This window comes from Salvia miltiorrhiza, chromosome 4, assembly GCF_028751815.1.
Source record: "Salvia miltiorrhiza cultivar Shanhuang (shh) chromosome 4, IMPLAD_Smil_shh, whole genome shotgun sequence".
Taxonomy (NCBI): domain Eukaryota; kingdom Viridiplantae; phylum Streptophyta; class Magnoliopsida; order Lamiales; family Lamiaceae; genus Salvia; species Salvia miltiorrhiza.
In genome coordinates this window covers 54,707,938-54,720,902 of record NC_080390.1, presented here as the reverse complement: position 1 = coordinate 54,720,902, position 12,965 = coordinate 54,707,938, and the positions used below count along the sequence as shown (strand labels likewise).

Here is a 12,965-nt window from a genome sequence, read left to right as displayed (position 1 = left end):
TTAATTATTCTATTTAATTAGGATATGTAATTATATTTTATTATTAAAAAAGTTAGAATCGTCTGTGGGACATCTCACATTGAAAGATAATCATAAATATAGGTGACGTTTGGTTTACTCTCATGATATGTTTTTTGATTAGAAAGACTCTGGCTATATTTTGATTTCGAGACAATACCACGTAAAATTAATCATGATTACGAATCCTAATCTTTTCTCTATAACTAAATTTATCTTATATAATTTTAAATTCATTTAATTTTGAGTAATATCCAATTAGTATAATTTCAAATAATCAAACGACCAATAATAGCTCTCAACTAAACTTGGTGACATATGTCTATTTTGAAATCGTTCTTATTTATTACGATTGGCATCAACATAACTACATAAGCATAATTGGATTTACAACCGAATATTGTCTCTACCAAACCAACTAAGTAAATGAAAAAAAAATAATTCGAAACACACATTTTAAAATAATAAAAAAAAAAAATCAAAGCACAAATGAAGATGACGTGGCACGCTTAATTTGAGCCATGCATGTTTCTCTTTTTATTTGGATTTACTGCAATTAGGAGTGAATCTTGTGTCATTTTCACTTTATTGCAAAAATTGACGCCAAACTGCAAATGTCATTTTCTAATTATCAACTTGATTGAAAAATGAGTACCTAAAATTTCACAACCAATAATTAATTTTGCCTTTGGTATGCCCTACTTAACCGACCATTTTCGTACACCGCAATAATTACTTTATGTTTGAGGATAGGAAGAGGCGAGGTTTCCAATTTTTATTTAATTTTGTCGATATCACAAGAAATATTTGAAGAGAATTTTTATTTGATGAGCACTTTGCTTAAAAATTTACTGTCTCCGTCCCACGAATCATGATCAAGTTTTCTTTTTAATTTGTCCTTTGTGTGTGTATGTTGGTCAAACGATAAGAAATTAATATCTAATGCCAAAGATCTTGAGTTCGAATCCCTTGTGGCTGAAAAGAACTTGATCATGCTTCATAGAACGAATGAAGTATTTTATGTCTACCTATGTCTTTCAGATTTTACTTTTTAAAAGACTTCGAACTTTCAAATTTTAATGCGCTACATATTCTTCTTTCCCTCCTAACTTTTTTTTTTAATTTAAAATCACTAAAATTGAACAAGATGTTTTATGGTTTATGTATAAAATAGTGTTAAAAATGTATTCATTATACACACAGTACAAAAGCTACTTTATTCGTACACGAAAAAAATGTCATAATTTTTTTTTTGATCTGATCACAAAAAAATTGTCACAATTTTCTTTTCGATCCGTTTATGAAAATTTTACTACTTCTATTTATAGTAACATGTTTCACACAATTCTAATCACATTTAAAATAAAATTATTATTTATTAATAACTCCAACCATATTTTATTAAAACTCGTATAGTCTAAAAAAAATTGCACATTGAAGAAATATCATATTCTTAGTCAACAAAAGGACAAGATAGAAAATGAGTAAATACCAGTTTTAATCAAAGTCACCTCCACCACGAATGGTTGGGCTATTACTACTTTCGATTGTCGAATGCCCTAAAATTTTTGTTTTTCTCTTTATGTATACTATTAATCTATTATTTGCCCCAAAGTTTTAGCTATAAAGTCAAAAAGCCCTATGCCTTATGATGATTATAGATTGATAGTTGATAGGTGATTTCTCCAATTCAAAACCATAATTATAACATAGTCTAAAACTTCATTTTGTTCTTGTCTTTGTGACCAACAAAAAATTTGTTCAACTCTTTCCATCACATATAGAAAACAAATTCATCAACCATCTTTTTGTTCTCATTTATATTTAATAATTTGTAATTGTAGCATATGTTGTGAAGAAAATGATTAGGTGATTTTCATGTGAGAATTGTAAGAATACTACACAAACACATAAAATTCATTGTACATGCACAACCACGATAGTTGATTTTTAATTATATTTATATGTTATATTTATTTATTCACGTTAACTTTCTCTTATTCATGAATTTTATACGTACATGCATGCGCAAAGATATGATTCTCATTAAACTCTCACCCTCATTTTGTTATATTTTATAAAAGTACATGAAAAATATTCTTGAACTACCTACACGTAAAAAAGTAGCAATGATATTGCTTAGGTATTATTTCTATGAAGCCTAGTCTAAACAACAAGGTTGAGAATTCAAAATTTTATCTTTTGTGAGGGATTATTGGTTAAATTTCACCTATATGAGTTGTATTTTTATTTCATGATTTCACTTAATTTCTACTAGCTCAATTGTAGCTTGATCAATTTATATAATTTGTATTGAAAAGAATTCACATAGATATAAATAAAATGGCTTGTCCTATCATAAATGAGACGTCACAACCCATTTCGCTTTACCCATTCTATTTTTTTTGTCTGCATCATAAAATATAACAGAGAAGGTTACAAACAGCACACCAACTTTACAGCAAGGATCTCAACTGTTGAGTCTAACAAAATTATGTGCATGATAAAATTTCAAATTTTTTTTATAAAGAAAAAGAAACAAAAAAAAACATTATTACAATCATATATACACATGACAAAATCCCTAAAAGACCATTATAGCCTTATCATGCGTGAGCAGAGTTGCTCTGTTTTTCTGAAGCAGGGGAAAACAGGGCAAGAGTCACCTTAAGAGATCACACACGCATTTGGATTCTCTTCCATGCTGTGGTGCACATAGTAGTATGTGTTCATCGGCGGATAATACTGCCGGAACGGCATCACCGTGCCGACAACGGGGTCCGTCTCCGCCTTCTTCTCGTCGTCTTTCTTGGCCTCGCCCTCCTTCTTCTTGCCTTCCTTTTGGGGCTCTTCTTTCTTGCCCTCGTCCTTCTTCTCCTCGTCCTTCTTCGCCTCGTCTTTCTTCCCATCCTCCTTCTTCTCCGGATCCTTGGATGGGCCGACCGAGATGATGTCCACTCGCCAGTTCTTCTTGCGCAGCTTGCTCACCACCCTCACCGGATCGACTGTCCCAACCACCATTAGCGTCTTCCCCTTCATGTCGACGGTGATCTCGTCGATTCCTGCACCATCAAGGGCATAAATGTCAATTAATGTGCATCACTTGATCTACATTTGCAACATGCACATGTTAAATCTATTAATAAAAACACACTCACACACACACACACTAGCCTTACCCACCCTACGGTGTCTCGAACCCCAAACCTACTGATTGGAATCAAAACGTCTTATCAACAGCCTGCGCTTAGTCGTCTCTAAGTTCTCTTCGCTTTCATTCCCTTCCTCAGTCCAAACAAGAGTACCTCAACCAAAAACTTCTAAATCTCGCGGTTTCGATCTATTTCACCAAATGCATGTATACTAAGATTGTGTTCGGTTACTCGAGATTAAATGGAGTCATAGCGGGATTCAAAACTCATAAGACAAGACTAATTCTACATGACTATGTCCCAAGACTAAGTATCGGGCCGAGTCCACCCGATCAAACAACATATCACGAGACTAAATCCTATCTAATCCACCAAATCGAACACCACCCCGGGTGGTAAATATATATATCATGCTATACTATACGTATTTTTTCGATTAAACACAATAGTGAATCATTGTATTATGATGGAGGATTTGAACTAGGAATACAACCACCACTTAACAAGATTTGGACATGATCCAAACAATATCAAAACAATCTCTACATCTCCAGCATTGGTTTCAATCTTATCTACATCACAATAATCTTCTTCCCTGTTTCAATTATCATTAAAAACATGTGCCATTTTGCAGCAATTTTTTTTTCTTTTTTTCTTTTTCTAGCTTCAACTATGAAGATAAAAGAGTAAGAAATTATTTGTTACAACAAAAACCTGAAAGCGTCGCCACTGTTTTGAGAGCCCTTCTTTTGTCTCTGTCCTCTTCCAGATCCAGTTTCAGAACAAACTTCTGCAGAAACACTAAACATTAATTTCCACAAAAATAAATTTAAATATATAAGTGAAATAAAGTAGTCCACGATTTTATTTTATTTTCAGTAAACAGAAAAAGAAAAAAGTGCAAGATCTCGGGCTTACATAAAGCAACAATCTTTGCAGAAACACACACACACAATCATTGAAGAAACAAAGAAAGCTAATTATCCTCTAAGAAAAAGAAGATAAAAAGGGGAAAGATTCATGCAAAAGTCGAGAAAAGGGAAAAGAATCCAACCTTCATGTTTCGTTGAGGTGCTGAAAAAGGAGAAATAAATTTGTGAGAGCCTGAAAAATGCAGATGAGATAAGTGATGAAGAGGAATCAAAAATGGCTACTAGTGTTCAAAAACTTGAGAATAAGAGGGAGAAGACAGAGAAATGGGGAAAAAAGTGATGGTGCGAGAAAGAGACAGAGGCTGCTGAATTATGGGCTATTTGAAAATACAAGACAAGATTGTGGTACAAACAAAACAACCAAGAATGCCTCTTTAACTAAAAACCAAATAATTTAGAAAAATATCGCAGGGGGGAAAATTTGAAAGATAGAAAAACAATAGTGCATCTCTGCCCACCTCTCTGTTTCTCTCACTAGATGAGAAAAGTGGAGAAGAGAAATGGGAATCAGTGCGCGTTTCTCCAAAGGAAATGGGAAGTGAGAGAGAGAGAGAGAGAGAGAGTAAAACAGTGTAATAAATAGAGGCTACGGCAATATTCCCACGCGCGGAATCGAGGGCTTTGTTGATTACACCTTACGTATCTACAGATTCTGCATGTTTATGTCCGAGCTGGCCAAGATTTTGCCTTTTTCACATTCTTAATTTCTCCGCATGGGAAAGTAGTTTGGTATAGTAAATTCTTTAGGATAAATATTTCATCAGCCTCACGAATCTTGACACGTTTAGTTTCGACACGGAAATTAAAGAGTTGTGGATTAGTGTTTTAGTTAATAAAGTATAAAAGTGATAAAGTAGGAGAGAGAATGTAATAAAAGTGATAAAGTAGGAGAGAGAAGATAATAATTATTACCTTATTTGGAAATGTGTCAAGATTCGTGGGACAGCCCCAAAAAAAATACATGTCAAGATTCGTGGGACGGTGGGAGTATTATTTTAATTATTTTTGTAACACTGTATTCGTCTCATAAGAATGTATTACTTGGGGGACGGTACGAGTTTTAAGAAATGGTTAGTAGATAATGTATTGAGTGAGGAAAAGGTTCCACTGTGTAGAAATGAATGAGTATGGTTGAATTGAGTGTGAAGTTATGTAGAAATCATTGATTGTGGTTAAAAAGATAAAGTGAGATTATGTCCTAAAAATAAGCATGATACGTGTATAAATGATCTGGGGTAATCGAACAATACAAAAAAAAAAATTCATGTTAGTGTCGTGATTTGAACAGAGGGTGTGTGGAAGTGGATAATCGGTGTATATCTCATTGATTTGTGAGTGTATCGATTAACCAAACAAATTTGAATTCACTAATTGAAATCCAAATCAAAATCGCAATTTTTGGTCAGTCGAATCCTTATTGGATACGATTCAGTTACGAGTGTATAAAAAAAATCGTATCGGAATTACCACTCTTAAGTGGCGGACTTACACGAGGATAAATACGGGATCTTTACTATTATTCTTTTCAGTTCATAAAATTATCGATATTTTGTGTAATTTATTATAACGTCATTAAATTAAATCATAAAAAAAGGTCTTTCGAAACTCTCGAAATCAAAATTTAGAAAATATAGCCCTACTAAAGACTTCTTCTACGTCAGCCCTGATTAATTTTATTTTATATTTAGATTATAAACTATAAATTTTATATCAATTGTGCCATGCGTATTTCAACTCCAAAAAATTGTCTTGACTCGACTCGTCGAATATCATGATGTATGAAAAATTATTCTTAGTTTTATAATTTACATGCCATAAATTCACTATTTGATTAGTTATCGAATGGTAGCACATATTATAGATTTGTATACTTGGCATTGAGGAATTCACCTTTCTATTTTTCAGAGGTATGGTAGGGAAATGAGCCGACCTATTTATCTGCATTAAATGGGTGTTGTGACTATATATATATAGGCCACTTGTACTTAGATCATATTGGTGTAATTTAGAACTATATAATTATTTTTGGAGTATAATTTATTTCACCTTTGGCTGGCCCCTACCAGCAATTAATTATTCATGTGTGTGCATGTGTTAATAATCAAATTTTTCAATAAGAAACGACTACGTATACAAGTTGGAGCAGAAAACATGTATTATTTTAATGTAGTTTGGATTTTCTTTATTTATTTAATTTGTTGAAGTATCTCTTATATTTCATCTGGTTAACGTTATTAATTAAAATATTCGTGTTTCTGACAAGTGTTGAGACTTGAGAGGGTGTCAAACTAATCTTGTCTCTCAAATATTCATAGTTGTTTTTTATAAGAAATAAAATATTTATTATTGTTTTTTTTTTTATTAATTTCGAACTATGGAGGGGTATTGTACGTAGCACTTGATTTGAATTAATTTAATATTTACTTAGTGAATATGTTAGTAGATCCTTCAAATTTTTGTCGGTAACATCGTAAAATATTATAGTTAGCATCATCATCATCAATAAGATTTTTAGATATTACCATTAGATATCGATCCTAAGGTTTTGTTATAAGGGGTATTCGAAATACACAAATACTCCGGTACAATCGGTTGCATCGTGCAATTGATTTTTATAATGATATTACTTCATTCGAGAAATGACACTTGAACATTTTCGAATGACACTACTTCAACATACAAATGACACTGTCATTTGTATGTTGAAGTAGTGTTATTCAGAAACCAATTACACGGTGCAATCGGTTGCACGGGGGAGTGCCTCTTTGAAATATACATAGGTTTATGCTTATTTTTTTCAAAAAGAATGTTCATAATTTTTTTTTCGTCATTTATCAATCTCATTTATACACGGGCCGGTTTAGACGCAATCCAAATAATTTAGAATTGGGCAATTTTTCGTCATTTATCAACCAAGTTTTGAAATGGGCCATAAAATCACTCGTTTCGTTTAATTTATTTTAAGAACACAAAATAAAATTATTGAACCTTAAATCTCTCTCCTTTTGCATATAAAGTGCTCTGCTTGCATGTTCTCACAATAATAATATTATTGATATAAATTCATAATATATGTGTTCTTTTTTCTTTAAGAATGCATTATATTTGATGAAAAATGTTGAAAAACATATATTTTCATTCACTTTTTCACATGTTTTGAAGCTGTATAAAATATTTGGACACCTGTCACACCTCCTAGACATTGGTTTATGTCTAGCCGATAATTTAGGATCGATCCACTTATTTTTGCAGATGCTAATTAAAGATATAATAAATTAAACTCCATATCGTAAATTCAAAGATATGATATTTATCAATCTTAAAATTTGTGTATAGAATCGTTGTGAGTATTGTAATAGAAAAGCATACCAACAAGGATCATGGTAAGTAGAGAGAATGTTTCAAAATATCTGTTTTTCTAATTATTAGTAAATAACGTGTAAAATAAGAATGATATTCGATGAATATTATGCATTATATAATTAATTTTCAACATATTTTTATTTACAAGCATGCATTAAACACAAATAAAAATATCTAAAATAATACTCCCTCCGTCCCTGAAATGGCTTCCTCTTTGGGGACGGCACGAGTTTTAATAAAAAGTTGTAAAGTGTATTGATAGTGGAGATAAAGTGATATAATTATTATTGAAAGTTGTGAAAAGTGTTATAATTAGTATTGAGAGTGGTGAAAAGTGAAAAGTAAGAATAAATAAAGTATTATTAGTGGTGGGGTAGGTTTCCAAAAATGGAAAGAAAGAAAGAAAGAGGAAGTTATTTGGGGGACGTCCCAAAATGAAAAAAGAGGAAGTTATTTTAGGGACGGAGGGAGTAATAAATGCATGAATTAAAAATCTATAGACTAGTCTATAATGGCATGTTTTTAAATTCATGATATTATATTGATCTCGTTTATGAACCAGGGGGCTTAGCCCACTGGCCACCGGGTCCTCACTTAAGTGAAGTGACCCGGGTTCGATCCCTCTTGGGAACGAATTGGTGATTGGAGATATAAGGTGGAGTTTGGTGAATGGAGAGATAAGGTGGTTCTTGGAGTGGATGGGGAACTAACTACTAACATCTAACATGACTTTGACCGATCAAAAAAAAAAAAAAAAAAATATTGATCTCGTTTATGTTCTTAATAATCGGTAATAACCGGAGCCGACCCAAACCCGAATTACAGGTGGATCGTAGGCGCAACCCGACCCGGATATCACAGTGTGTGGAAATCTCGGGTGGGGACCCGGCGAAGCGCAGCCCCACATTATGGGCCCCACGTGGGCGGGCGCGTTTAGATTTTCCCGCAATCCTGTCAGATCCCACCCGCGCTCGACGCGTGTGACCATCACGCTCCACTTGTCCTTGTGCCTCTCCCTTTTCTCCCTATTATTCTTTTTTCCTTTTCCATCTTCTCAATCTCAAATTACCCTCGGAAAAGAACCCTAAATTCCACAACAATTTGATTATTCCTGAATTCCCAAATGAGCCAAACACAGTGATTCTTATTCGAGAATTTCCAAATTAGATTGTTCGAAGCTTAGGGTTTTTTGGAGAATGGGCAAAAACGAGGACGATTTGCAGCTATCGATTTACAGGCCGCCGATCTTCACCGGCGGGTGTTTGGAAATCCGCCTCTTCTACGTCCGAATCGCCCCCTGCGCGGTGGAGAACCTCCCGGACCAGCTGAAGCTCCGCCACCTCAGGCGGGAGGTGGGCGTCTCGTTCGAGATCAACGGCGCGCGCATCCCCTCGTCCGACGCCGTCTCCATCACTCTCCGCCGCGATCGCGTCAACAAGGACTCCTCCGAGGTGACGTACGTCAGCACCGATAGCGTCAAGATATCGGGCCCCGCGGAGTTCGAGGTGTGCGAGGAGAGGGATGATTTGGATTTGATCCTCTGTGGCTCGCTGGAGAAGGCTGACGCCTGGAGCAATGAGAGCGCGTTGGATAACGATTCGAAATCGGGGTGGAGTATCGAGTGCTACGCGGCGACGCCCATCACGAATAAGAGCTCGGCGCTCCTGCAGCCGAGGAAAGGGGGATGCTCCCCATCCATCGAAGTTTATGTAGCCGGTTGTTGCTCCGGAACGCCTGTGATTTTGATGAAGACGGTGTTGGTTAGCCCGCGGAGGAAGGCGAGGCAAGGAATGATGCTTGATGCAATCCCCGAGGACGAGGAGATGGGGAAGGAACAAGGGAATTTGTGTAATGGGCTGGTGAGACAGCGAAAATTGCAGGTAATTTGGATTTAAGCTCTTTTTTTTATATGATTGGGTATTTAAGCTATGATTAATATATCTGAAACATGGTGTCATTTATTCAGTGTTAAAAGAAATGTTGCAAATATGAGAGTTGAAGCAATTACTTGCAAAGCAATAGTGGAAACATCAAATTAGAGTGGGCTATTAGTTAGGAATCAAATTAGGCTCTTTTTTCTGCATAAGTAAGTTAAATTGTGTACCTCATGAAACTGAAGATTAGTATTAGGCTGAGCATAGGGCTGGTTTTGATTATGATCCCATGATAATGGCAGCTTTTTTAGTTGTTAGTTCTTTTGGAGATTCTCTCTAAAGGAAAATCTTATCATATATAGTTCAATGTTGAAGGCAACTCTGTCTTTTCTCCCTCTTAGGTATGATGTAATAAGAGAAACATTCTAATTTTTTTTTCTCCTACTACCTATAGGAATAGTAAGACACAAGTTCATGAACCAACAGATAAGTCCTACTTTCCACTTAGGGGGAGTGTACTTTGGCTATATAGCATGTATAGATTATAGATACAAACACTACATATTTTGATGGATTGAACAACTTTGAGCTTGTTGGATCATGTAATGCTTCAAATACTTAATCCTATGTATCTAAAGTGCGCATCCTTTTAATGAATACTCAATCATATAACAAAAAAGATGATATGCTTGAGGCTTGTTGCCAGTAGTTGTACCTTTTAATCAATATGATGTGAGATTTCCCTTATGTTTTAGTCCTAAAAGAAGTGTATCAGTAATGTATCAAATGCAAAAATCCATCTCCTTTGAATCTCCACACTGAAGGTATTTTTTTTTGTTAATGACAATTCTCCTCCATATATCTTTCATTTTGGTTTGTACTTCGCTGTTGCGTGGGTCAGATAGGCCCCCAGGGTAGGCACCTTAGGTCCATTTAGGCACCAGGCAGACCTTGCTTTTGCCCAAATTGTCTCCGCCTAAACTTGCCTAGGCCGCTTGGCCCTAGCCGTCTCTAGTGCCTTTTAGAACATTTCCCATTTTTCATTGGATGTTCAAGAAACAACTACTTCTATTGCGAAATCCTGGTGTATGAACCTTCTACTTTAGCATTATTAATGTATCATTATTGAGTGATTTATGGAAAATATGACGGTTAGCTGCGAAAGTTCAATTACATCTTTCAAGGTCCAATCAATTGTGTACTAGTTGCAAGAAGCCAACCTAGAAAATGCACTTTAGTCAAGGAGAGTTGATAGAATTTTATGGATTTTTACGTAAAAGGTAAAGTGTAGTTTCCAGTTTCTGTGATTACTCGTGCTCTAGGCTCATCTCTCACTACCCACTGCTATATATAGAAGCTTTAGTGTATGCTCTATACTTTCCAATTTTAATCAGAGTATCAGATTTTCCAAATGATTGAGGAACATTGTAGCTTTCCTTCCCATCAACAGTAAGGTTGAGGATCTGCAGACTAACAAGTTAGTCAGTAATGGTTATGTGCCATAGTTAATCAAAATGTAATTTATCTTCTATGGGTATCTTCAGGACCTCCCTGTCTCGAGATTCTGACTCCAATTTCACCTTGCATGAAGTTGTAATTGTAAATTAGGGTACAAAATTTTTGCTCTATTTACTTTGCACCTTTTTCCTTGTAGGGGCTGTAAACTGACCATTACTTGAGAGGGTAGTTTCTGGGTGATAATTCCCATTTTCTGAATTGAGTCTTATTTTGTACTTCCAAATTAGGAAGCAAGAGTAATGAATTTGGGGTAGGTAGTCTACTTTAAAAGGCATACCATCCATGTAAGGTAACTAGATGTAGAACAATGCTCTTGTTTACATGGTACAATGACATCGGAGATCACATGAGGTTGACCACGGATTTTGTTTGGAAGGAACATGAGAGAAACCTGATCCCCTGTAGGCTAATTATAGCCAACTCGTAAACCTTTGAATGTGTGCGCACTGCAAGTATCTCCTGAAGGCGTCACTTGTCCGGTGGAAATACTAGTGAGTGAAGCTTGTGAGAAGAAATGTTGGACATAACAGAAGCACATAAATGACATAATAGAGTGCTTTAAGAAATACTTCGGCTGTTTGCTCGATTCTTGTTTCCACTACGCTGCAGAACAGAAAAAGATGTTAATCATATGTTGTTTCTCTGGTTAGGCTATCCAGCTCTGCTTCACATGGTAGCCATTTTCCAGACTGGGTGTTGAGAGAGATTTCACTCTCAGTGTCTTGATGTTAATTTTTCATGTTTAACTGGATGGTTTTTGTTCTGCAGTTAATGGCAGCTGATATGGATGATGAGGAGTCGGAGGGGAAAGTTGCATACAGCTATTACTCTGAAGATATGTATCCTGGTGAAGACGGGCAGCTCTCGTGGTTCAATGCTGGTGTAAGGGTTGGTGTGGGGATAGGGCTAGGGATGTGCCTTGGTGTCGGGATAGGTGTCGGGCTGCTGATGAGATCATACCAAGCCACGACTAGGGGTTTCAGGAGGAGGTTCTTCTAATTCGGTCATCCTCACTTAGGGAAAAACGTAGGAATATCGCATTGGAGATGGAAGCATACTACCACCACCACAACGCAGCCTAGGAGGCGAGAAGCTCTATAGTATATAGCATTTCACGGGGTTGTTTACAAAAGTCGTGTCTCGTAAAAAAGGGTGCCTGCCGCTTTGAGGAAGGGCGTCGTCCAACAATGTGTGTGCCACCGGGTAATGTTTGTGTAGCGAATGTGATATAATTGGCCTTGTGTGAAGTACTCTTGTGTATCTTCCCTCTTAGATGTATATCGTCTTTTCCCCCAACAGATCATTTTTGTGTAGTTATTTTTTTTTTTATTTTTTTTACTTTTTCCTTTTTTACTCTCAAAGTCCAGACATGTTAAGCCAATTTTGTTCTCTTCACTGTCCAAATAAGTAGCCATTTGCGGTACAAGCCATTGCTGCTTTTGTAATGCATTGCTGTAGAGTTGTTTGTGTTGTTCGAGATCACTTATTCTGTTTAATTCCATGCCTATTTACTTACATATCTTTGTTGGTTAATTATATCTTGATTTGCAACATATACTTTCCAGTTTCCAATAATAGTTGTCTTCATATTGGGTAAATTCATTGCTATCTCCATTCTTGAATAAATGTTCTCGAGAGTCAAATTTTATGTGCGAGAAAAATGGATGAATTTGCTCCTTTTTACCCTTAATGATTACATGAAAATAAATAAATAATAAACTATTCCCTCCGTTCTACGAATCTTGACACGTTTGGTTTTGGCACGGGAATTAAGAAGTTGTAAATTAGTGTTTTAAGTGTGTAATTAATAAAGTATAAAAGTGATAAAGTAGGAGAGAGAATGTAATAATTATTACTCAAAAATGGAAACGTGTCAACATTCGTGGGACGGCCTAAAAAGGAAAACATGTTAAGATTCGTGGGATGGAGGGAGTATTAAAGAATTTTCATTATATTATACCGGGGAAAAAAAAGAATTTGTATTGAATTCGAGAATAAATGGAAAGTATTGACATTACTTTTCATGTAAAATAAGACAATTAAATTTTATTTTAAAATAGGACACTTATTTGAGCATAGATGAAACTTTTTATTTGGAGCGTAGTATA

At 35.4% G+C, this 12,965-nt stretch overlaps 2 protein-coding genes across 2 annotated transcripts; one reads left to right on the top strand and one right to left on the bottom strand.

The window, feature by feature from the left end:
- Positions 1-2,454: 2,454 nt before the first annotated feature.
- Positions 2,455-4,666, bottom strand: LOC131020731 (heavy metal-associated isoprenylated plant protein 39). Its single transcript, XM_057949742.1, has 4 exons — positions 4,561-4,666; positions 4,225-4,274; positions 3,885-3,960; positions 2,455-3,080 (listed from the first exon to the last, which is right to left on the bottom strand). The coding sequence occupies exons 2-4, from the start codon at positions 4,228-4,230 to the stop codon at positions 2,686-2,688; spliced, it is 477 nt and encodes a 158-aa protein (XP_057805725.1). The 5' UTR covers positions 4,231-4,274; positions 4,561-4,666; the 3' UTR covers positions 2,455-2,685.
- Positions 4,667-8,437: 3,771 nt separating this feature from the next.
- On the top strand, positions 8,438-12,374 carry LOC131020700 (uncharacterized protein At1g01500). The gene is made up of 2 exons (XM_057949687.1): positions 8,438-9,345; positions 11,626-12,374. Exons 1-2 carry the CDS (start codon positions 8,662-8,664, stop codon positions 11,854-11,856), a joined length of 915 nt encoding a protein of 304 aa, XP_057805670.1. The 5' UTR covers positions 8,438-8,661; the 3' UTR covers positions 11,857-12,374.
- The last annotated feature ends 591 nt before the right edge of the window (positions 12,375-12,965 follow it).

What these genes read in the sequence shown, in the direction of transcription:
- LOC131020731 (XM_057949742.1), bottom strand. An exon ending in AACAGTGGCGACGCTTTCAG is followed by an intron (nt 3,081 to 3,884) that starts GTTTTTGTTGTA and finishes TTGATGGTGCAG; the next exon opens with GAATCGACGAGATCACCGTC.
- LOC131020700 (XM_057949687.1), top strand. Translation starts at nt 8,662, where the DNA reads ATGGGCAAAAACGAGGACGATTTGCAGCTATCGATTTACAGGCCGCCG. An exon ending in TGAGACAGCGAAAATTGCAG is followed by an intron (nt 9,346 to 11,625) that starts GTAATTTGGATT and finishes TTTGTTCTGCAG; the next exon opens with TTAATGGCAGCTGATATGGA.